The sequence below is a fragment of the Polyergus mexicanus genome, unplaced genomic scaffold, assembly GCF_030449975.1.
Source record: "Polyergus mexicanus isolate NDT 795.1 unplaced genomic scaffold, iyPolMexi1.0 SCAF_25, whole genome shotgun sequence".
NCBI lineage: Eukaryota > Metazoa > Arthropoda > Insecta > Hymenoptera > Formicidae > Polyergus > Polyergus mexicanus.
In genome coordinates, this window is record NW_027223345.1 from 3,324,061 (window position 1) to 3,349,169 (window position 25,109).

The 25,109-nt window shown below is 31.4% G+C and overlaps 1 protein-coding gene across 3 annotated transcripts in view; it reads left to right on the forward strand.

The window, feature by feature from the left end:
• The window catches only part of Ssh (Protein phosphatase Slingshot), a 189,840-nt gene that overhangs the window by 44,813 nt on the left and 119,918 nt on the right, over nt 1-25,109 (forward strand). The window contains exon 1 of one of the 3 annotated variants that reach the window (XM_070313835.1): nt 13,182-13,584. The exons of the other annotated variants lie outside the window; for them this stretch is intronic. Within the exon in view, the coding sequence (XP_070169936.1) occupies nt 13,502-13,584 (83 nt within the window). The 5' untranslated portion in view covers nt 13,182-13,501. Of the gene's footprint in view, nt 1-13,181; nt 13,585-25,109 lie in introns of those variants that run through there. 3 annotated transcript variants of the gene reach the window in all.

Below are 25,109 nucleotides of genomic sequence, written 5' to 3' on the forward strand. Positions count from 1 at the left end.
CTGGTTTGCAATGACGACTAATTCTCTTCTTTATAATTGTTATTTTAAATTATCGAATAATACAATGCAATAGTCCGTTGATTTGTATTATTGATTCATATATTGGACATTATTTTACATACTATTTTTAATTAAATATAAAAGTATTTAGAATTTATCTACATATTTTTATTACATATTATGTTTTTTAATCATTTTTAATATTTATAGTTCTCGAACATGCGTAAATGCAAAACATGATGCCATATTGTTAAAGATTAATTTTGAAAATTTATTTTTTACGGTTAAATTTTCTCGACAAGAACAAATTCACTTTGTATTCTCACAGAAAGTAAGTAAATTTTTTAAATAAATTTACCAATGTCGAACGCAAATAATTTTACCGGAAGGTAAATTTCAGTGAGTAAACCGTGCAAATTTATTGTTTAATCAGGAATCAATGATACCTCTATCAGAACGATTCGTGAATTGATGAGTATCAAGTGAGACATACATGCATTCCAGGCTGTCTGCTTCTCAGCTTCTCCGCGAACGTATTAGCGTTTATACGGCGTTCACTCGCGTTTTGCATGGATAAGCCGGCAAAGCGAATACATATATGTACGTACATACGACAATCGCATAACTAAGGTCAATGCACTGATGATGTTAGCTGACATATATATGAATAACATGATATCGGTATGTGCGTGATACAAATCACACACACACACAATCATAGGTATTATGATTCGGATTAGTGCTGTCATTACTCGAATATTTCGAACATATTACCTAGATATTCGATTTATTCTTAAATATTTGTATAAAACTGCAATATTCGATTCATTTTTAAATAGCACAAAGAAAGAAGTTTCCTTGGATTTAATATAAATTTTGTTGAAACTAAAGAAATATAATGGGATTGGAATAGTTCAACCATACTAATGTTTGAAGTAACAAAAATGATTGTTTGGTTTTTAAATAACATATTTATTTGCTTTAAATAAAATATTTTTTGAATAAATTTCACTTTTTCTTCAACTTAAACAATTATATTATTTTTTCAAAAATTTTATTGTTTTCTTTAAATAATATTCTTGGGTAAAAGTGCATAATAACGGACCCAGCTCCAATGACCTCGACCTTGACATATGTTGTCAAGATCATGACTCTGAGTAACCTCCAGAAGGTTTTAGCCGTCGCTCGTTTTTTATTAAAAAGTTATTAACAAAAAAGTTAACTAAATAAAACGTAATTTTTCTGATATCATGTACATTTAATACAGTTTAGCACACTGTCTAAATAAAACTATAGAGACTATGCCTAAGATATAAGCATATCACAACAAACCTTCTCAGTTGATCTTCGCTCTTCTTCGTAGTTGTGAGTAGAAATTAAACACAAAATGCTACTTCACGAATTTGTAAATCTGACGCATAAAAAACAGCAGCTTATTGAATATCTGTGTGAGAAAAAAGCCATCCACCGAGAAATAATATGTCCGCAGTGCAATACAATTTTAAATATACAGGGTGACCCATTTTAACTTAGGCAGCCAAATAACTCGAAAAATAAGCACACTACGAAAAAATGTTTAGAATCAAAATTTTGTCATTTCGAGGGGGACGTACAATGACGTTAAAATAAGCCCCCCCACCCCTTCCCCTGGGCGGTGAGGGGGGGCAAGTTTGAAATCTTAAATGGGAACCCCTATTTTTTATTGCATATTCGGAATCTTTGGCTAAAAACACATACAATTTGTCTGAAACATTTTTCTCGATTCATGATAGATGGCGCTGTAATCGACGAAATTCAATTTCTTCGATTTCTCTTACTGAGAACCCATGCTTACGATTCTGCAATAAATTAACAATAAAAATACCACGTTTTCATTGTTAATACTCGAAATTAGTCTTAAAACAAACTTCTCATTATTTTTTATTACTCATTAATTACTTCTCAAGAAACTGCTTTTAGCGTAACCCAGTAAGTCTGTAATTTCTACCACATTCGCCAAAGGTTATAAGAATATCGACTACTTCTGTAGGCGTATAATTTGCCATTTTACCAGAATTTTATCAGAGTACAAATGTTAAAAAAATACATAAACACTTGTGACTTTGGCACTAAATGGACAAAATTTTGGAGGGATACTTAGAGGAACTCCATCAGATGGAAAGTCCAAAATGTCTCGGTACTTTGCACCATTCAAGTTGCCTAAAGGGCAGGTTACGCTAAAAGCAGTTTCTTGAGAAGTAATTAATGAGTAATAAAAAATAATGAGAAGTTTGTTTTAAGACTAATTTCGAGTATTAACAATGAAAACGTGGTATTTTTATTGTTAATTTATTGCAGAATCGTAAGCATGGGTTCTCAGTAAGAGAAATCGAAGAAATTGAATTTCGTCGATTACAGCGCCATCTATCATGAATCGAGAAAAATGTTTCAGACAAATTGTATGTGTTTTTAGCCAAAGATTCCGAATATGCAATAAAAAATAGGGGTTCCCATTTAAGATTTCAAACTTGCCCCCCCTCACCGCCCAGGGGAAGGGGTGGGGGGGCTCATTTTAACGTCATTGTACGTCCCCCTTGAAATGACAAAATTTTGATTCTAAACATTTTTTCGTAGTGTGCTTATTTTTCGAGTTATTTGGCTGCCTAAGTTAAAATGGGTCACCCTGTAGAATATGAATCGGATGTACATATTTTACACTGTACAAATAAATATTATGAACAAGTTCGAGGACGAAAAAGACAGCGAAAAACTTGCAATTTTAAAATCAGCATATTTCATGGTACCTGGTTCGCGAAAGGACATTTGAGTTTAGAAAATATATGTCGATTTATTGCGTATTTTTTATATATACATCCTCAACGCCAAAGTTTCTTAAAACAAGAACTAGAGATTAGCAGTCATACAATAGTTGACTGGACTTATTTTTGTCGTGAGGTAAACATTAAACATAATTGATTAATATGCGTCTATTATACATTTAATGAAAACATTTTTTAATTCTTTTAACTCTTTGTTTCTTTATCTCTTTATTCGTTACTATCAATAGCTATTAATGCAATGGATTACCAATCATCAACAACAAATCGGCGGACCAGGCATGATTGTTGAGATAGACGAAGCAAAATTAGGGAAAAGAAAAAATAATAAAGGCCGCGTTCTTAGAGGCCAATGGATTTTTGGAGGAATAGAGCGAGACAGTGGGAAATTATTCATTGTTCCTGTATGTGATCGTTCAAGTCATAATTTACTTCCTATTATAACTCGCCACATAGCGCCAGGATCGATTATTTATTCAGATTGTTGGAGAGCGTATGGACAGTTACGTAATTTACCTTATCAACATAAAACTATAAACCATAACCAAAATCTCGTTGATCCCACTACAGGCGCTCATACACAAAATATTGAGCGGCATTACCGCGCTATGGTATTCGTACGTATCATTATGAAGCATATCTTGCAGAATTTGTATTTAAGAGACATTATAAGTTCAATCAACGTTTCGAAACTTTTTTCGATATAATGAGTAAAGAATATCCATTTTAATGACATTATAATAACATTTAATCAACTTTTTTTCATTATACAATATATATAAAAATGTATTATTAATTTTTAAAGTTATAAACTTTCCTTAAATATATCCACCCTACAATTCTTATATGGATGGAAAAGTGTATGCGTGAACGCAGTGGCTTCCGCCCCCCCTCCCTACGGGGGGGGGCTCCACTTCCCGAAAATATAACCTAACCCAAACATATTTCTGATTTAAAACTAAAATTTAGTTTGGGTTAGGTTATATCTTCCGGAAGTGGAGCCGCCCCGTAGGGGGAGCGGAACCCACTGCATCCACGTATATACAATACTTTACAACGCGAAGCGAGGTCTACCCTATAATTTTTGTGTAGGAAAAGCGAGAAATCGTTCATACATATACTATTTCCACATATATATTAGTTATTTATGCCTTTCAATACTCAAAATAACTGTTATATTTTTCAAACTTTTTTTGTTAATAACTTTTTGATAAAAAACGAGCGACGGCTAAAACCTTTTAGAGGTTACTCAGAGTCATGACCTTGACAACATATGTCAAGGTCAAGATCATTGGAGCTGGGTCCGTTATTATGCACTCTTTTAGTAGTTATATTCTTGTTTTATTTAAAAGATTCATTATGTTGTTTTGAACAATTTGAAGCTTAGAATAAGTTAGGTAAAGTTAAATTACCTGTTATTATATCTTTCTAATTAAATCTTCGCGGCATCTTAGGGCCATGGCATGCAGAAAAACTTTACTTCACTTATTCGGACAATTTTTGTGAGAAGAAGTGAAAAATCGGACATTTATCTTCCAAGTTTTCAAAAATTAGTTCAATATTTAAATTCTTCTTTATGGAGATCATATCAAAAATGAAATTGATAGAAATAGTTGTTGAATGTTATTAACCGCATTTTGCAGGCTTTATACGTATACGCTTATGACAAAAACTTGAATATGTGTACAGTGAATAGCGCGTCGCATAGCGGTAAACGAATAAATTATACTATTCCAAATAATCGTTATTTTTTCGTCAAACAATATGATTTAACGCGGTATATTTAGTGTAAAGAAACAAATATTATTTGGTTGGGAAGTGTTATTTCAAATAATAGTTATTTTTCGAAAAATAATGACAAATAATATGATTTAATGCAACGAAACTATTACATTTTTATTCAATAAGATAAGGTTTTGTACAAAATTGTTTTTATAACGAAACAAATACAAGTCAAACAAATAGATATATTAAATTTAAAGTTGAAATTAAAATCTTTTTCTGATCCCTATTAAGTTAGCCCCCCCCCCCCCAATCAACGCTAAATAAGTTTTAATCTATATATAAAATTAAGTGCTAATTAGGTGCTGAAGTCCGAAATTAGGTGCTCAGATTGTTTGGCAGAAAATTAGATGTATACTGGGGGGTGGCGGGAGGGGGGGGGGAGCTAGCTTAACATTAAGCTGCCTCCCCATGCAAAAAAATGTATAAATAAATTAATTATTAAAAAAACAAGTACATATTAATTAAGTGCTAATTACTTCTGTGAAGTTGGCACCCCATTTTTAAAAAAACTGAATTTTTTAAAGAGTTTTGAATGCACTCCGAAGAGTTCTAGAGTTTCTTACTAATTTTAAAAATAGTTCTGGCGAATTAAGCTAAAAAAACCATTTTTGAATCTTGGAGGTGCTAACTTCACAAAATGAAATGCCTAAATCAGCGGTAACATTATAATTACTAAAAATAATTAATTTTGCCATTAGGATTTCTTTTAGAACTCTTGAGGTGCTACCTAGAACTCTCAACAGAACCGCCAAAACTTTCAAAAATTTTTTTATTTTTTATTCAACACATGAAAAATCGCCAGAACTTTTTATATATCGATCTTAGCGCTTCGAGCATTAAGAGTTATTGATAGAACTTGTGAGATGCTATCCAGAACTCTGATAAAATCGCCGGGATTCCGAAAATTTTTTTTTTAAATTTTGGTAGTTCCATTGAGAGTTCTGGGTAGCACCTCAAGAGTTCTAAAAGAAATCCTAATGGCAAAATTAATTATTTTTGATAGTTATAATGTTACCGCTGATTTAGAGATTTCATTTTGTGAAGTTAACACCTCCAAGATTCAAAAATGGTTTTTTTAGCTTAATTCGCCAGAACTATTTTTAAAATTAGTAAGGAATTCTAGAACTCTTTGGGGTGCATTCAGAACTCTAAAAAAATTTAGTTTTTTAAAAGATGGGGTGCCAACTTCACAGAGATGCCAGCATATCACTTCTAGACTCGAAAATACGAGTTTTCGGATAAAAAATTGTTTTATTTCATTTTAATGAATATTTTTTACTATTAGAAGGCAGAACTCTTCTTAGAACTCATGTAGAACTATAAATCTTTTAAATTTGAACAATTATTGATAAGGAAAATGTAGGACAAAGTGATATGCTGCGTGAGATTGGCATATCAGTTTATCCTGAGGCATTTTCTTTGGTTTAATCGCCAGAACTATTTGTTTAAACTATCAAGAACTCTAGAACTATTGAAAATAAAGCCAGAACACTTAATTATTTATGATCTTCCACGAAATGATATGCTAGCTTCACATACACCGGTGTTATCGCGAGTAATTTGCAATTAATTTATGCATAGCCAATTTTCTTCTACGAAATTGTATATAGTTATCGATATGTCAATAATTAAGTCATGAATATTCAACAGCGCGACGTGCGACTGTCAAAGATTTCCACCGTTTTGTGCTTCGAGAACCGATCTGATAGCTCGACTGTTAGGAGTTATCGAGAAGGAACGAGAGAGAATTTCTCTTGCTTTTACGTCATTGATATGCGTGACGTAAGAATACGATGCACCAAGAATATTGATGTGATTTCTTGCATTATGTTTCATTAATGTTTTCATCGTGCGTCAATATTTTTTCTTTTTTTCATTTGCTCGTAAATTATATGCGAATATCTTCACGCGTGAGAAACGAACCGATAACTATTGTACCGCATATCTGACATACTCCACTACGAATGGAAACATTAATAACATCGAAATACGTTGCAAAGTCATTCGGCTCTACCTTGTAATCTTAAATATAACACGACCTAGTTTCGCTTACCCTACGGGCATGTAATCGCGATTTCAATTGTACGAGACCGGACTGGTTGATGCAGATGATTAACGCATGCTCGTCTCCCCTTGACAGTGAAAAAATTGAGATACGATTTGTATAACGAGATCTCGAAGAAAAGAATCTACAAACGTGTAGGACGGTACGATGGAGTCATTGTTTGCAATGCGGCAATTACAACCACGTAATTAAGTAGAGCGTGCTTGACAAAAAAATCAATATTTTAATGATTAATCCCATACAGAAATATGGATTTGCGATATATATCATTTTTTTTAATATTTACTTGGCGTCGCGACGCTATTGCGTCACTTGATTATTTCTAGTTGATTTTCTATAGCAAAAACGTAGCGATATATAGTTGATTATAATTTTTAAGGATGTTCTGGATGGTTTATTAAAATACTACGAAGTTGATGAAAATTTAATGTCATATTTTGTATTCTCTTTCAAAGTTCGGGGCCAAATTTCAGACCGATTCACAATTTAGATAAAAAGTTATCAATTTTTGAATATCTGAGTTTTAACATGTAACCTTATGGCGTTACAGAGGAAAGTGTAAAAAAATGCTACCAATATAATGATATTTTACACACAATTAGAATATCAACAAACCAAAATGTGGCAACAAGATTTTAAACGATTTACAACATAGTTTTAAAGAAATTGCAAAAAATCAGTGAAATTATTGCTCGTAATTACTTTATTTTATAATTTTTCACAAATTTCACTTTGTTAAGTTGAATTTAGGGCAAATTCAATCTTAAATTTTTTTTATTTATTTTTTTTACGTTTTTTACAATCTATTAGACTTGTAACTATTTATATACTTTTTTTTTCTATGGATCTCTGGAGGATTAATATCGATGTTTTTAATATTTCCATAACTTTTGACTGGACCGGTATCTCCAGAACATCCTTAAACAACGATTTATTCGATTAAGTCTTAATTTTTGATGGTTGCACAAGTTCAATTATTCTTAATAATATTTATTATTTATTGCTTGACGTTTCAGGTGTTTTATCATTTGTTTTCATAGCACAATAATACGCTGAGTCAGTAACAGATGTTCGTTATAAAAATGAATAAGAGCAATTTGTAACAAATTTAAAAAAAAAAGAATAATATTCTTTTAAAAATATTCTTTGTAGAGGATTTTATATATATTTTTGGTAAAAATGAAGATGAGGGGAAGCACCTCCGATGACTTTGACCTTGACATATGTTGCCAAGCTCATGACCCTGAACAACATTCAAAAAGTTTTAACTGTCGGTCATTGTTCATTAAAAAGTTATTAACAAATGAAGTTGACAATATAAATGTGTGTTTAACTTTATATTTTGAATTTAATCTGGCGAATTTTATTAATGTTCATTCTTATGGATACACATGTACTGAAATATGCATTTTGAAGTTATTTAATGTCATATAGATACATAATTATTCGTTATATTTTAAAGATGGAAAAAATGATACAAAACCCTATATAACCCTACAATTGTTATATGGATGGGAAAATGTATGCGTGGACGCAGTATGTTCCGTCTCTTCTACAGGGGAGTTCCACTTCCGGAAGACACAACCTAACCCAAATTTATTTCTGATTTGAAAGAAAAATTTGGTTAGGATTACGTTGTATAACCTAAACCAAATTTTTGTTTCGAATCAAACTTTAAATATCTCAGAAATTATAAGAGACGGCCGATTAAGTTATAAAGAAAAGTTATTCAGGATTATCATCTTAACAACATATGCCAAGATCAAAATCATCGGAGGTGCCTTACCTCATCTTCATTTGTACTATATTTTTATATTGATTTTCTATACTATCAGAATGAAAATTGAATGAAAATATTGATTGATTTTTATTTGAGAATTGCGCATGAATATTTATGAATATTTTAGATAAAGATAAGATTCAATATTCACATTAATCGATTCAATATCGTTTCCAGTAATTACCGTTTGGTGGAATAGAAATCAGACACTTCAGATTAGCATGTGGAGTATCAAGCAAATTGATTGGAAATTCTTAACAAACTTTGTTATTGATCGACGAAAGTTTGGCAAACAGACAGAACTTTGTTGCAATTATATAAATGTGTCGTTATTTTGGAATCTTTTTATTTCTTGCAAATAAAATAGTTTTGACTTGTTTATACAATGAGTTATCATGGATTGCATAATTCTCTCTCTCAACCCCCCTCCCTCCCTCCTGTCCCTCTCCCCGGTCTTTCTCCCCTTCCCTTCCCTCTCTCTAGTTACGGACAATTGCTATAATAGTATGTGCATGTCGTGTAACATGCAATAGATCTCTAAATATACTTGATGGTGTAATGTAATATTCACCTCGAGACGAATTTACGAGATTATTCTCTGATTAAAGAGTACTTGACACCATTAAGTCTGATTTGCACGATGTTCTTTTGCTAACAGTGAGTGTGTTTTAATATACGAATATGATATAATATATAGATCCGGTGCGAAAAAGATTGAGAAGGAGTCAATTGATTAATGTTGACATCATGGCCGAATTACACAATTTGGATAGTATTCATTGCCTTCACTTAGCAATTATCGCATATTTTTTTATGAGTCGGACGATGTACATAATCAAATCATTTTGGGTAATTATTTCGAATAAGACTTTTTCCGAATTTTGAGAAATATGATCGGATGTCTCAGTAAAACTCTTTGTTGTGACTCCAACAATGATAATCAGTTGGGGGAGCCTGACCCTCGTCACCCTTATCCCCCCAAAGAACGAAAAACCCTCAAAATTACCGAACATTAGGTAATTATGTAATACTATAAAGTCCACTCCACAACCAAATCAAATTTTAATTTTGAATCAGAAATAGGTTTTTGAGTTAGGTTATATCTTTCAGATGGGAAAGTCTATGCATGGACGCAGTGAGTTCCGTCCCCCCTACGGAGGAACTCCACTTCCGGAAGATGTAACTTAATCCAAATCTATTTCTGATTTAAAACTAGAATTTGGTTTGGGTTGTGAGATGTACCTCACCTTGCTTTTATAATTTTTGGCGTTTTTCGGTTTTTTGCGGGGATGGGGGTGATGGGGAACGGACTCCCCCGACCGATTATCATTATTGGAGTCACATCAAAGAGTTTTACCGAGAAATCCGACCATATTTCTCAAAATTCAGAAAATTATTCGAAACAATTACCTCATTTTGAATAATAATTGAGTTATTCAGCGAAATATATAGTTTTTTGAATGTACAAAGTCTTCCAGAAAATTTATATACGATATCGTAAATTAATGTATTAATACAAATTTTGATATTTTTTTTGCCAAAAAATAAAAACAAGATTTAAATAATAGAAATTATTTGATAATTATAAAAAAATAAAGTTCTTAAAAAATTAAGAATTCTGATAAATTTAATTTAAGAGAAAACAGAGAATTTTATTTAATTTCGATAGAATTTTATATTAACAAAAATCTAATTCGTGTAAAACATACTTAGTTATTAATATATTTGATATTAAAATTTTTTTATAGCTGGATTTCTAGTTTAATTCTTGTTAAAGAAACATTTTTGAATTTTTTAGATAACAATGAAACAGGTCATGATCTTTCTATACATATCGGATGTTTCAAAAGTTGAATGGTCTTCCAAAATTGAAAGAAGAGATGGTTTTGTATTCGTTAATTTAATTTTATTTATTTTTTGTTTTATTTATATTTTTTTGCTATGGTGTTTTATCCTGGATAGTGCTAAAGCAGCCCGTAACTTTTATTAACTAACTCTTTCTATACATATCGGATGTTTCAAAAGTTGAATGGTCTTCCAAAATTGAAAGAAGAGATGGTTTTGTATTCGTTAATTTAATTTAATTTATTTTTTTGTATTTATTTTTTATTTTATTTATTTTTTGTTTTATTTATATTTTTTTGCTATGGTGTTTTATCCTGGATAGTGCTAAAGCAGCCCGTAACTTTTATTTGACTTTATTATAAAACTCATAAAAATAATTTCTTCTTTCAGATTTGATAAAAAAATTTGAAAGCAAAGCAATTTAAAATTTCAACATAAAAATAACAATAACTCAAAACGCCGGACTTATGTTTATACCATTTTTTTTTTTTTTTTTTTTTAGCCTCTTAATCACAAGCGATTGACCTTCACTTTTGAAACACTTTGTATAATGATATTTCGGTAAATATGCATAAAAGGTTACACTTCACCGATTTTATCGCTACTTAAATATGTTGTAGGGGAGGTTCTTCTGAGTAATCCGCCGCAAGAAAAAAATGGGGAAAAGCAGTTCGTTTAGAAGATATGACAAATTAAAGTTTGACATTAAAGTTTATGTATGTTGTAATAATCTGTTATTTTTTTTATTGAAAAAAGCTTGTGACTTTAACGTGTGGGCAGGAGAGAGGCGGGACCCCTTACCCTGCACCTCCTCCTCGAAAAAATTTCATTCCGAAGCTGCAATTTGGATTATATAATCCAAACCAAATTTTAGTTTTAAATCAGAAATAGGTTTGGATTAAGTTATATCTTCCGGAAGTAGAGTCCCCCCGTAGGAAGGGGGGGGGGGAGCGGAATTCACTGCGACTACACATATACCTTACAACGCGAAGCAAAGTTCCACATGGGTTTACAATTTTTTTACGCAAAACGAGTTCAACCCAAACCTATGTATCTAGTTTTTTTGATAGTGGAGCCTCCGCAGGGGAGCAGAATCCAATGCGTCCACGCATATACTTTACAACGCGAAGCGAAGTCCACCCCACAATTGTTGTGTGGATGCAGTGGGTTCCGCCCCCTCCCCCCTCCCCCTCCTCTTTAGGAGGGGCTCCACTTCCGAAAAATATAACCTAACCCAAACCTATTTCTGATTTAAAACTAAAATCTGCAAGAAATACAATGTACACAAATATCATTGTTCCTAATTTTATTTTATAATATGTACTTCAAAGAAAGCATTAAAATTGTGAAATTTCAATTTATTATATCTTCTAAACGAACACTTTCCCTCACTTTTTTCTTTCGGGGAATTACTCAGAAGAATCTCTCCTACAACATATTTAAATAGCGATAAAATCGGTAAGATGTAACCTTTTATTCATATTTACTGTTATTTTATACTTAAGATTAGTTTTTTTAATAAAAAATTTTTTTCGTTTAAATATATTCTACTATTTTAATCACATTGCAATTTATAAGATACAATTTTTAATATTAGAAATAATAATAAATAAATTTTGTAATATAAATTCTTATCGGCGCAATATTTTTATATATCTCACTATTTTTGTAGAAGATTAAAATAACTTTTTTGTAAAATAGTTTTTTAGTTTGAATATGATAATGTTTTTGTATTAAAGTAACACTATTTTGTATAAGAATTTTTCACAACAAATTGAGATAACACTATTTTGTATACGAGTTTTTTTATAGCAAATGACGATTGTGCACTTGGCGTCTTTTTCACCTTTTTTAAAAAAGATAAACAAATAATGTAACTTTGTCAATTTTAAAGATATCATAAATCCATTATGTGTTTTAGAATCGTTTGTAGTTGTTTGTGATTTTGCTATCGTTTGTAGTTGAATAATTCAAAAGTTACAACATATTTGCAATATACATACAACGTAGCTTTTAAATTATTTAACTATAAACAAAAACAAAATCACTATAAACAACTACAAACAGTTCTAAAACACATGGCGCAAGCGGATTTATGATATCTATAATATTGAAAATTATGTTAACTATTTATTGCAAATACGTTGTAACTTTTAAACTATTTAACTACTACTACGAAAGCAAAATAACTGCAAACAATTACAAACAATTCTAAAACACATGGCGCAAGCGAAATTGACAAAGTAACGTTATTTATTTATTGCAAATATGTTGTAATTTTTAAACTATTCAACTACAAACAAAAGGAAAATCACTACAAACATTTACAAACGATTTTAAATCAGGATATATCAACAATTTGTTTTTATCTTAAAGGTCGGGTGACAGTCATTTTAAAAAAATTTTATTTTTATTAGTTTGAACTACAAACGAAAATATTGTTACTACAAACAACTACAAACAAAATACTATTGTTTTATATATTGAAAACTTTTCTTATTAAAAATGTAGTACCAAGTTCACGTAGGTAATACAATGGGATTGTAAAAATTAAAATATTTTGTCATAATTAATTTTGTTTAATTAACTCGTTTTATTTAGGACACTATGTACATATACGTCATAATAAATGTACGCGATGAAAATATGTTAAGATGCAGGAAAACGTCCTTTTTTTTGCTCGACATACGATGCGCGCCTTCATTCCGATCGACCGAGAAGCTGCTTCGAGTAAGAGAGGTTGAATCTGCGTGTCGACCGCGGGATGGATGGTAGGGTGTCGGGAGGGGATAAGAAAAGAGGGGGGCAAGACTCTTGCGCGCCTGTCTGCAGCGCAGCCGCAGACTGCGCCTGCTCGAGAAAGCCTGAAGCTTCAGTCGTCTAACGACGTCGCACATGTGTATGTTGGTTGTGTGTCGCTCCGACGTGAAACGCCACCTTTCGTGTTCAGCCGCGTGAATTTAGCGTTAAGTCGAATAATCATCGTTCGAAATTATCGTCGTCATATCACGACGCTGGCTCTTCGAAATCGAGAGAGACGATGTTTCGGAGATACGAGTTTTCGGAAAAATCGTTTGACGAGCGTATCGCGCTCGTTCATCGCACGCTTTAAATGTCGTGCTCGTGTGAGACAAGTGCAATACGGCGAGAAAAGGATTAATGGAAAGGCAAAGTGGTTAGGTACATCGAGTGTCTCGTGGACCGACTTCAATGGTCTTCGAAAACATCGAAATGAGGAACCCTACGGGGTTTCTGCTCGAAGACGCCAGACACGGATACATCCAATACATCAGGTATTTACGTTTGCTTTTAACATAATCACGGCGTTTATATTGACTGTGTTAATCGTGTACCGATACGCATATCTGTGAATTAAAAAATTCTGAGTTAACAAAAAATAGTAAATTCTCGATATAGGAGCGACCTCAGCGAAATTTTTTGAAACTTATGTATTTTATAGTATAAAAACCAAATCCGTTGAAAAAAATTGTCTTGTTTCTCTGTTTATATATATATATATATATATATATATTGATAAAATAAGACGATTTGGGGATAGTATCCCTCTTTTGTTAATGTGTTTATTTTAAATAATTTTTTGTGGAAATGAAAAGTAAACATGTGGACGGGGGAGAGGCGAAGCATCTCCCTCTGCATCCCCTCCACCAAAAAATTCTAACCTAACCCACACCAAACTTTAATTTAAAAACTGGAAATAGATTTGGGTTAGGTTGGAATTTTTTTGGCGGCAGTGCAGGTTAGGTTAAGTTTACTTTTCACTTAAAAGTATAGCGCAAAAATATACAGTAAATAACATCATAACCAAAATGTTATTTTCTTATATATCAATCAGACAATGTACTCGGCGTCATATTGCATGCATAAGATTACTATGTTTAATCAGGAATATATAACAAATGGAAAAACTATTTTTTTTTTTCAACGGATTCGGTTTCTACGCTTCACATAAAATATGTGAATTTTAAAAAATTTCAAGAGGTCACCTCTATATCGAAGATTTTCTAAAAAAGATATTTTAAAACGTTCGTGTACAATGCTTTGAAAGAGACAAAGAATCGGCGTATTTGGTTCCTTCAGCTATCAGCGATATTCACGAGAGATTGAGACTGTTTATGTTATGGTAAGACTGTGATTTAGAAAGGGATATTGAACCATTCATTCAAAGTTGGGTAAACTAAACGGTCGGTGAGTAACTTGACCTAACAATAAGTTATAGAAAAATATATCATGTCTTCCAGGTATGCGGGAATATGTTTGTTGTAATATTCGTGTCACAATGTTCATTGTCGAACGCATCAATATTTAGCGTTTTTTACGAATGTATCGAATACTTGATGTAAATTGATTCAAGCAGAAACATTAAATATTAATAGCGCACATCACGATTTACGTTACAACGTCCGTTTCTCCGTCTTAACCTCAATGTTTATTTGTCATTTTCAACATACAACTGTTGATACAAGCAATCGTAAATACGGTGATGAAAGTAAACAGTACGCAACAGTTTTACATTGATACGACATTCGATTATTAATAATTAATAATTTCTGATTAAGTAAAAGTTTCAGAAATACCATTTTGTTTCGTTTTACAAAATGTTTAACAAGTTTTTTAAAGATAATAACTACATATGTTGTGATGATAATTATATGTTTAATAATTTTTTGAAAGATGATAAATACATGTATTGATCATAGGATATACTTTAAATCTTGTTTGACATTAACCTTAGAATTAACTATGTATTCGAGTTATTCTTGTCTCTTACTTTGTTTAGAATTTCTAGAATAACAAGTGGTTAGAAATGTTCTATTTACGAAAATATCCTTATTGTTTAACAGTAACTGTTATTTATGAAAGGAGTAAATGTTGTTTATCAAAATCATTTTAAATATTAGGTGTACAACTTTGCTTCCGCCGTTTTTTTTTCCGAAATTCGAGGCTTTATTGTAAAAAACTGGTTATACATTTATGATTCAAAGTATTGTCCATTCCCAATGATCGTGCCAATACTTTTTGACTTTGACTCGAGTCTTCATTAAGTAATGCCTCCAATTCTGCATCTTCGAAAACCTTCTCTCTTCCACCACTATGCCGGTCTTCGACGTGAAAATCACCGTTCTTGAAGCGTTGAAACCACTCACGACACGTTCTTTCACTAATAGCGGCTTCACCATAAGTATTTGAGAGCATTCGATGAGCCTCAGCCGCAGATTTCTTCATATTGAAGCAAAATTAAAACCTCCCGCAAATGACGAGAATTTGGTTCGTAAACTGACATTTTCAATCGAGAATAACTTTATGATACAGACACAAATCGACTAATGTTTCTATGGGGTTATGTTGGTAGATGCCCAAGTTTATTGCATGACGTCTATGATCTATTTATTTCGACCACTACTTACCGCTAAAGCCATCTATAGGAAAACGGCGGAAGCAAAGTTGTACACCTATATCTATGTGTCATATGTCAAAACATTGACAAAAGTATGAAAATTTCGTAGACTATTGTACTATTTCTTCTGAATATCTGCGCAAATATCTAAGCACAATTCTCTTAACAGTTTGGAAATTATTTCAGTTCAAAGTTAGAATTGATTCTTATATATGGAAAATCGTGTATTGTAGCACTTATTGACAAATTTGACAAAGAGAAAACATTGCCAATGAAATAAAAAATTTTTATATATAATAAGGAAACTCTAATAAGTATTCGTGCAAAACTTGATTTAAATCTATGTACTCGCTTAAAAGTTATTTACTAAAAATTGTAGAAAAATAATATTTCTCTCTTTCTTTCTCTTTCTGCAAATTATTCGTTTTTTTGTTTCCTGCAGTTAATTTCAGAGGATATTCACGATCAAAAGTTTTTATCATAAATTAGGAAAAATATTCATTACAACTATTTTCTTTTACAAAGATGTTGAAACCTATGTTATTCTGTGATACTTTAATTCTTTTTATAATACGGATTTATTAATTGATTTTTCAAATAGTATAAATATAGTTTTAAGAAATATGTTTTTTTTTTTTTTTAATTTTGACAGTTTTATGCTACTATTGTACGGAAAAAAAAAAATAAAAAAACCATTAAGTATGACTTGAAGGAATCAATTAGGACAGTTTATAAAATCAAACAAAGAGACCAACGCATCGTGTTAGCGATAATACGAATACTTTTGTGCATGCTTTCGTATACATAACTACGTCGTTGTAAAACGGCATCGTAAATCGAGTGTCTATTTCGTGGTACAGTCGAGCATTGGAGATATCGAATAAGCATTCTTCGCACGATGAGAATTCGCGTCAACAATCTAATCCGTACAGTAGAAACGATCGATAATACCTTAATCCTATGAACGCAACGAAGTCATCGCTCGTTCTGCAGTCTAAGCTTAAAAGCTTATAATAGCGGATTATAACGGAAAATACTGATTCGGGTTAATTCATCGAATGTTAGAAGTAATTGCGTACATTACCTATTGGAGTGAAATCAATTAAAATTATCTCGTAAGAGAACGCTATTCAAGAAAACATCAATCTGTAATAATATGAATTTTTAAAGTCTCGTTAAAATATCAATATAAAATGAAATAAAAATTTGAACATCTTGCCAATTTAAAATTTCAAGTGAATTATCTATATAAGTTTGTATAAATAATACATAGAAACGTCGTTAAAAATGTATGAGTTTTAAAATAAAATCTTGTTCCAATTTTCTCTATTTTGTTCCGAATTTTATTTCATTTATTCCATTCTAGCTAATGCAATCTTGATTTCTCGCTTTTTTCTAGGCAATTATTTCGTTTCAGTAGATACATAAAACCCGTCTTGTCACAAACATGATATGAGAACACGCATCCGATATAACTGTAAACCAAGAGATCGTTTGTAACTTTTTTTTAAATGCATTTCTCGTGATAAACTTTCTGGTCGACCGACGATTTCTTCGTTAACTGTTTGGAAATTACAATTTATAGGAAAAAAGAAATAAATATCACGCGCTCTTTTTATACGCATTTCATAGCAATTTCTTCCGGAATATTCACAAATATTCCGTTATGCAATTAATCTTTTATTATAGAAAAAAATAATAAACCGCAATAGTGTGCTATAGGATTTATTTGATTTTTCGAGCTTCAAACGATAAATGTTATATGAACAATTGAACGTGATTAGTTTTCCTCGCACGAAATATTTTTTACGAAAGAAGATTATGCAGTGAGGATTAATTGAGAGATCAAAAATTATGCAGGAGATAAAGGTGCTCCATCGTACCGTTAGCAATGGTCCAGTTTAAGATGGCAGGATACTTGGCAACGCTGCCTTTTCACCGGCATACGAATATCGTATTCTTTGTTCTTTTTTCGAACCGCAAGGATCCCTAAACCGATTCTCTGTCTATAAGACTCCAGAGCTCGCATAGCATGCCAGCCTCGGTGAGGTATTTGGTTTGAGGAATTATAATCGGATGGCGCACGGGTACCATTTATAGAGAGAACGAAAGACGATATTTTAATGTAAATCGCAATTGAATAGTCTACTGTAAAAATTCAAAAGCAAGATAAATCAACGGGATCTATTAAGAAGACGCAACCTTCAATAAGGAAGAAATGCGCGACGAGGCTAATAAATATGTAGACGTTTTGGCATCTTTTTTTTATGTAATCGTGCAATTTCAAATAATAAATTTTGAAAGTGGCGTTAATAAACGATCATTAAATTGTTTATAAATGCTTGAAGATTTTTAGAAGTTATCACATTTAAAAATTACATGTAATAATAAAGCGCTTTCGTCTTTATCTAGCAATTTTCATGAGTTTCTTCCGAAAACAGACTTTTTTCGAAAGAGTTTATTTTACAGTTGATATTTATGATTCTACTAGTTTCGTATTTTCATGCACAAAGTGTATCCATGATAATACATTTCTATTCTTCATCTTCGCATCATTTTCGGGTCGAGCGTAATTCATAAATTATAACGGCCTCCCGGAAAGAATTGGATGTACGGTAATATATCATCTAATGATTAATATTAAATTTGTATTACATTACGTGTTAAGATAGCCAAGAATCAATAGCTTTGTTAAAAATAAATTTATTTTCTAATCACATACAAATATGTTAGATTGATTTTTAATCATTTTGCGATAATATTATAATAAAGAATTTATAGAAATAATATCGATCAATAAATGACGGAAACGTATGTATCGCCGTATGTTGACGCTGGGTGTTAGTAAATGCCATATGTACGTGTATATGGAAGTAGCGTTCCTTTGTCCGCATCAGCTGATTCGGAGCATCAGCTGCGCGTTTTTGTATGAACGAGGTGTGAAAGGGAACCCTGATTATTTGTCGAGAAAGGCTGCCTGGGAAAAATTGGCTCCTGTACGGCCTATAAATATGTTCATAGTCGTTCGTTCCCCAGCGTTATAGCACGAATGTTTCGTGAATGCAAAAAGAAGTTTATATTATTTTATTACTTTATTTTTCGTTATCATCGTATATCTTGTGTGTGTGTGTATGTGTATGCGCGCGCGCGTGTTCATGTGTGTGTGTGTGTTCATATATGTTTATATTTTTCTCAGATAAATCAAGTATTTTGGTAAGATATCTTGTATTTGTTTTAGCATATTATATATTTTATTAATATCTACTATACTTATATTATAAACAGAAATATTATTTTTATATAGAATTAAGCATTATATGTTATATATACTTATATTATTAACAGAAATATTATATTCATATATAGAATTAAACAAATATATACAAATATAATTTTTTTTTTTTTCATGATGTATCGTCGCCTCGAAAGAAACCTTACGAAGGAGTATATTTACCGATAATATGCTAATGCAAGACAACTGTCAGTTCGCACTAGTATCACTTCGTTAAATGGATGAATCATTGTTACAAATGCATCTCGAGGATGCGAGCACAGACTATCGATATTCGTATTCCTAAGTAGCAGTGATTATATATTTGCAATCGGACATGCGGTATCTCTATCAGTAACCGTTAGAAAAAGGCAGTCTAGCTCCTATATTTGCCGCAGCTGTATTCCATAACATTTTCTCGCTTCACTCTAACGGTTCTCATTGCAAGATATAAATCGTAGCGACGATATTATTGCCGAGTAATCGTCGAATCGAACACAGTCGGTTTGTTATCTTCTTCTTCCGTGAACACGTCGCCGATCGTAAATCAATACATGTTGCGAGTATTAAGGTGTTGATGCGTCCGCGATCGTATGTAGATTCCCGAACCGATATTTATAGTCGCCGGCAGGCCACGCGATTATCTTAAGATCGTTAACTTTGTATTATGTAATTCCTGGACGGAACCCCAATTAAGTCCGAGATTAATACCATTGATATGAGCAGCATCTGATATGATCGTTAAAAAAAAGTTCGCGTACGCCGACTTGGAGAAACTCGCCGATGCGTTTCACCTTAGATATTTAATAGCAAAAAGTCCCGCAACGCGAAACTGACGATTAATTTCCCTTATGCCGCCTATGTTAGAGGAATGTATATATGATCCGGTAATAAAGTTGCACAAGTGATTATATACGATGTACTCAAAATGAGATTACCGTATATTGAAAATAGATTCTCCTTCTCTCTGAATCTACGCGAACATCTACCGCAATTAATTCGTCTGTATTGCTTCTTGTTACAGCTTTTTGAATAATTTTGTATTTGAATACGCTTTTTTCTATGTATTGCAATTTTGCCGCATGAAAGATTACCAGATGCTGCTACAAGTAAGATACACATAAATACTGTCTGCTACGAGAAATTTCTTTATTGTCGACGAAAGTAATGAAATTGAAGATTGATTGACAACAGTTATAATAGCCTGTTTGTTATAAATTAAAAACAAGGAGATTTCATACATGAATATGAGAAATTCTACGTAAATATGTACATACATACATACATATATATATATATACATACATACATACATACATATATACATACATACATACATATTGTACATACATACATATATACATACATACATACATCATACATACATACATACATACATACATGCATACATATATATATAAAAATACTTTATTATAGTGTTTTGGAAAGCTCTCGACGTAAACTATAAAAATATGCAATAAAAAATAGGGGGTCCCATTTAAGAAATTAACGGTGTCCTTGACTTGACTTTGACGATGCCATCCAAGGTCAAACCAATGACACCATCTTATGTTCCCCTCAAAATTATACAATTTTTGTTGAAAACGTTTTTCTCTAAAATGCTTAGTTTTTGAAAGAAAAGGGGTGTACGGGTGGTCTAGGACACCCTGTATATATATATATATATATATATATATATATATATATATATATATATATGTGTGTGTGTTTTGGAAAGCTCTTGACATAAACTATAAAAATATGCAATAAAAAATAGGGGGTCTCATTTAAGAAATTAACGGTGTCCTTGACTTGACTTTGACGATGCCATCCAAGGTCAAACCAATGACACCATCTTATGTTCCCCTCAAAATTATACAATTTTTGTTGAAAACGTTTTTCTCTAAAATGCTTAGTTTTTGAAAGAAAAGGGGTGTACGGGTGGTCTAGGACACCCTATATATATATATATATATATATATATATATATATATATATATATATATATATGTTTTGGAAAGCTCTTGACATAAACTATAAAAATATGCAATAAAAAATAGGGGGTTCCATTTAAGAAATTAAAGGTGTCCTTGGACTTGACCTTAACGATGCTATTCAAGGTCAAACCAATGACACCATCTTATGTTCCTCTCAAAAGCATACAATTTTTGTTGAAAACGTTTTTCACTAAAATACTTAGTTTTTGAAAGAAAAGAGGTGTACGGGTGGTCTAGGACACCCTATATATATATATATATATGTTTTGGAAAGCTCTTGACATAAACTATAAAAATATGCAATAAAAAATAGGGGGTTCCATTTAAGAAATTAAAGGTGTCCTTGGACTTGACCTTAACGATGCCATTCAAGATCAAACCAATGACACCATCTTATGTTCCTCTCAAAAGCATACAATTTTTGTTGAAAACGTTTTTCTCTAAAATACTTAGTTTTTGAAAGAAAAGGAGTGTACGGGTGGTCTAGGACACCCTGTATATATATAGTACTTTCTATTAATTGATTCGAATTGTACATGAAAAAATAAGAAACTTTTGTATTAAACATTTTTTGCGAAAGTATCTCTGTCAACCTTAAAATTGATCTTGAAAGTATAACTGTGATGAAATTATGAACTTACAACATGACATATGTCGAGTTGGTCATAACGCAGGGCAAAAAGTGAGAAGATAGGGGGCGTTCAGCAGAGAAAATCGCTCAGTAGCAATCGAACGTGATTGGCCTTTACTTTTAGAACTATCAACAAATCAACGTTGAGTGTCGATAAGACGATAATTGAGCGCGACATTGCCCGCGATATTTCAAGTCGATAAAACTCGTATAATATGTAAAATATTTATATTATATCATACATTGTTGTATTCGTTTTAAACACTGCTACAACTTTTATCATATCGAAATATCCACATTATTATTATATAAAAAAAGTTATACATATCTCTCCGTTCGTTAACACAGATAGCTTCTGGAAATAACCACTATGCTCATAATAGAATTCAGTTTGAACCATTTAATTTAATATATATTTGTTATGATCTATCTCTTTTACTACTTACAGTTTAAAAGATAAAAAGGGTGGCCACTTTTGCTGGAACACCTTGTAAACATGTATATATATATATATGTAGATGAATTGTCAGTACATGACAATTAACTATATATATAAATATAACATTACTAAATAAAAATATCGATTAATAACGTATTAATAATAATTTTATTATTACACACAGTGTATATATAATTATGCCGATTATGTAAGAGTTGTCTTACAAAAGCTTATAATCATCATAACGTGATTTATGAGCTTGAGAAAATTACAGTCGTTAAATCAAATTGTATTCGATTGTCTTAAGTTGACATAATCCATCGTGAATTGACAATTAATAGCTAATTAAATATGACGATAACAGAAAATTTGCTGTTGAAAATTACCTGGCAAACATCTTTAATTTAGTAGAAAAACAATTCACGTTAATCAAGTTCCGCGAAAAATGTTTAATTCTACTTATGCAATCGAATGTAAATTTTCGTAAGAAGTGCAAAAATGTGACCTGTCTATCGAATCAATTATTAGCGCATCCCATAAGGAATTTTAAATTAACGTGTGATCCGAAAGTAGAAAGAAGATTACGCTATTCTATTTTCTAAGTTCGTGAGTCTCTTTTTGCTCTTACATATTAATATTAAACGATTGATTTTATACAAAGAGATAAAAAACGATACCCACAAAAAAAAAAGACAATATAGTCGATATTGCACAATAATAGATCGTCTTCGAGTCGCATAATTATTATCCTAAAGTAATTATCCATATAGATATTTATCGCATATTTCCATAATCCACTTTTATCGTTCCTTGTCTCTTCGAGATCTCTCGAGATCTCTCTCTCTCTCTCTCTCTCTTTTTTTTTCTTCTTCTTCAAATTATTTGGCAATCTGACATAAGTCGATCGAAGCGTATTGACTCATTCTAGGTTAGCTTGGGGCTACTTTCCATCAATTTTCTGGACGGATACACACGATGGCATGCTTGATTCATTTATGTAGATTCAACTTTTGTCCGGCAAGTAAATAGGTTTTGTTTCATAAAATTTCAGAATTGAAGTCCATTTTTCATTCTTTAAGATTGAGGTACGCTCATTTCGCACATAATATCGGCAACAAAATTATTCGATCGTTTAAGGATGTTTTGGTTGTACAATAGTAACAAAAAACTGTCAAAATTTAAAAAAAGAAACATATTTCTTACGTTTATACTACTTGCAAAATCAAATAAATAAATCCGGATTATAAAAAGAATTAAAGTATCACAAAATAATATGGGTTTTAACATCTTCGTAAAAGAAAATGGTTGTAATTAATATTTTTTCTAATTTATGACAAAAATTTTTGATTGTGAATATCCCCTGAAATCAAACTGTAAGAAATAAAAATATCGAGTAATTTGTAGAAAGAGAGAGATAATATTTTTCTACTATTTTTTAGTAAATAACTTTTAAACGAGTAAGTGAATCTAAATCAAGTTTTGCACATATAGGGTGTCCCATTTTAAATACCGCAGGCAAATATCTATAAAAAATAAGAAAGATACATTTTTCCGTATCTTCCATATTTTTCGAGATGTTTTCCTGTGGCATTTAAAATGGGATACTCTGTATATTTATTAGTTTTTTAAATATATATTTAGACAATTTTTATTTCATTGGCAATGCTGTTTCCTTGTCAAATTCGTCAATAAGTGCTACAATATACGATTTTCCATAAGAATCAATACTAACTTTAAATTTAAATAATTTCTAAACCGTTAAGAGAATTGTGCTCAGATTTTGCACAGACACTCAGAAAAAAAAGTAGTACAGTTTATCAAATTTTCATGTTTTTGTCAATGTTTTGACATATGACACATACATTCCTAATAAAACAGTCTTGCTTACGATTACGTTATTAAAAAGTTTATTGTTTTATTCAGACTTTTTTTTCTATATAGTGTATATGATATAATAGTTATTAGGTTGTTAAATACCTCGTTAAGTCAACGATCTTTCGGAGTCATTTCGGAGCGTTTGATTATCACTTTCGCAGAAATATACAGCAATGCGGTGTTGCTTAGAAACGAGGCTAACAACACGGAAGTATGTATATCAGACAAAGAGGGAGGGAGGAGAGTGGACTAATCGAAGATTGCGGTCCTGATCTTGTCAGATAATGGATCAAAGACGACGCTTAAAGTTAAAATTAAGTTATTGTAAAATATTTATATTTGTCTGATAAATCTTATAAAATGATTATCAGCGCGTGTTATGTCTGAAAACAGCTGTCGGTATCCTTTTTTTTTTTTTTTAGAAATATATCGCGTAATAACATCCTTTATCAAATGTAGAAATTATTATATATTTTTCTTAATTATTTTATTGACAGACATATATGTATTTATTTTATATCTAAAAATTGGAAATTCTGCTATAAAGATTATCATTTTAACTAAATAATTTAGTTCTATAAGCTTCCGTTTCTTTTATATGGATCCTTGTTATCGATTTTCAAGGATGAACGATAAAAGTTTGCTTCTCGGTTAATGTCGATTCTATTTTAGCAGAAATTTTACTTGAGACTTGGAAGAAAGTTTAATATTAAAAAATACAAAATATTGCGCGATGAAAATAAATTTTTTTGTATCGTTGTTGAGAAAAGATCTTTCTTCTCGGAGAATCAATTTACAAAGTATCTTTCTCGATGAGTTTATGCGAATTACATATGCATACCGCAGAATTTTTTTCGATTTCTTAGAATGCATTATGCGAGAAGACAACTGATATACCGAGAAAATGTGCAAATATACGTTTATAAGACGAATCATATGTATTTATATTAAAATTACATGGATAAACTTTTTTGGATATACAGGGTGTCCCATTTTAAAGGACCCATTCAAATATCTCAGAAACACTGCGTTAAATCGAAAAATGTTTCAAACAAAAGTTGTGTGGCTTCAAGGGGGCCATAAGATGGTGACAATGATTTGACCTTGGAAAATCATTTGAAGGTCATGTGAAGGTCAACTTTAAAATCTTAAATGGAAACCCCCATTTTTTATTTAGTATTCTTGTAGC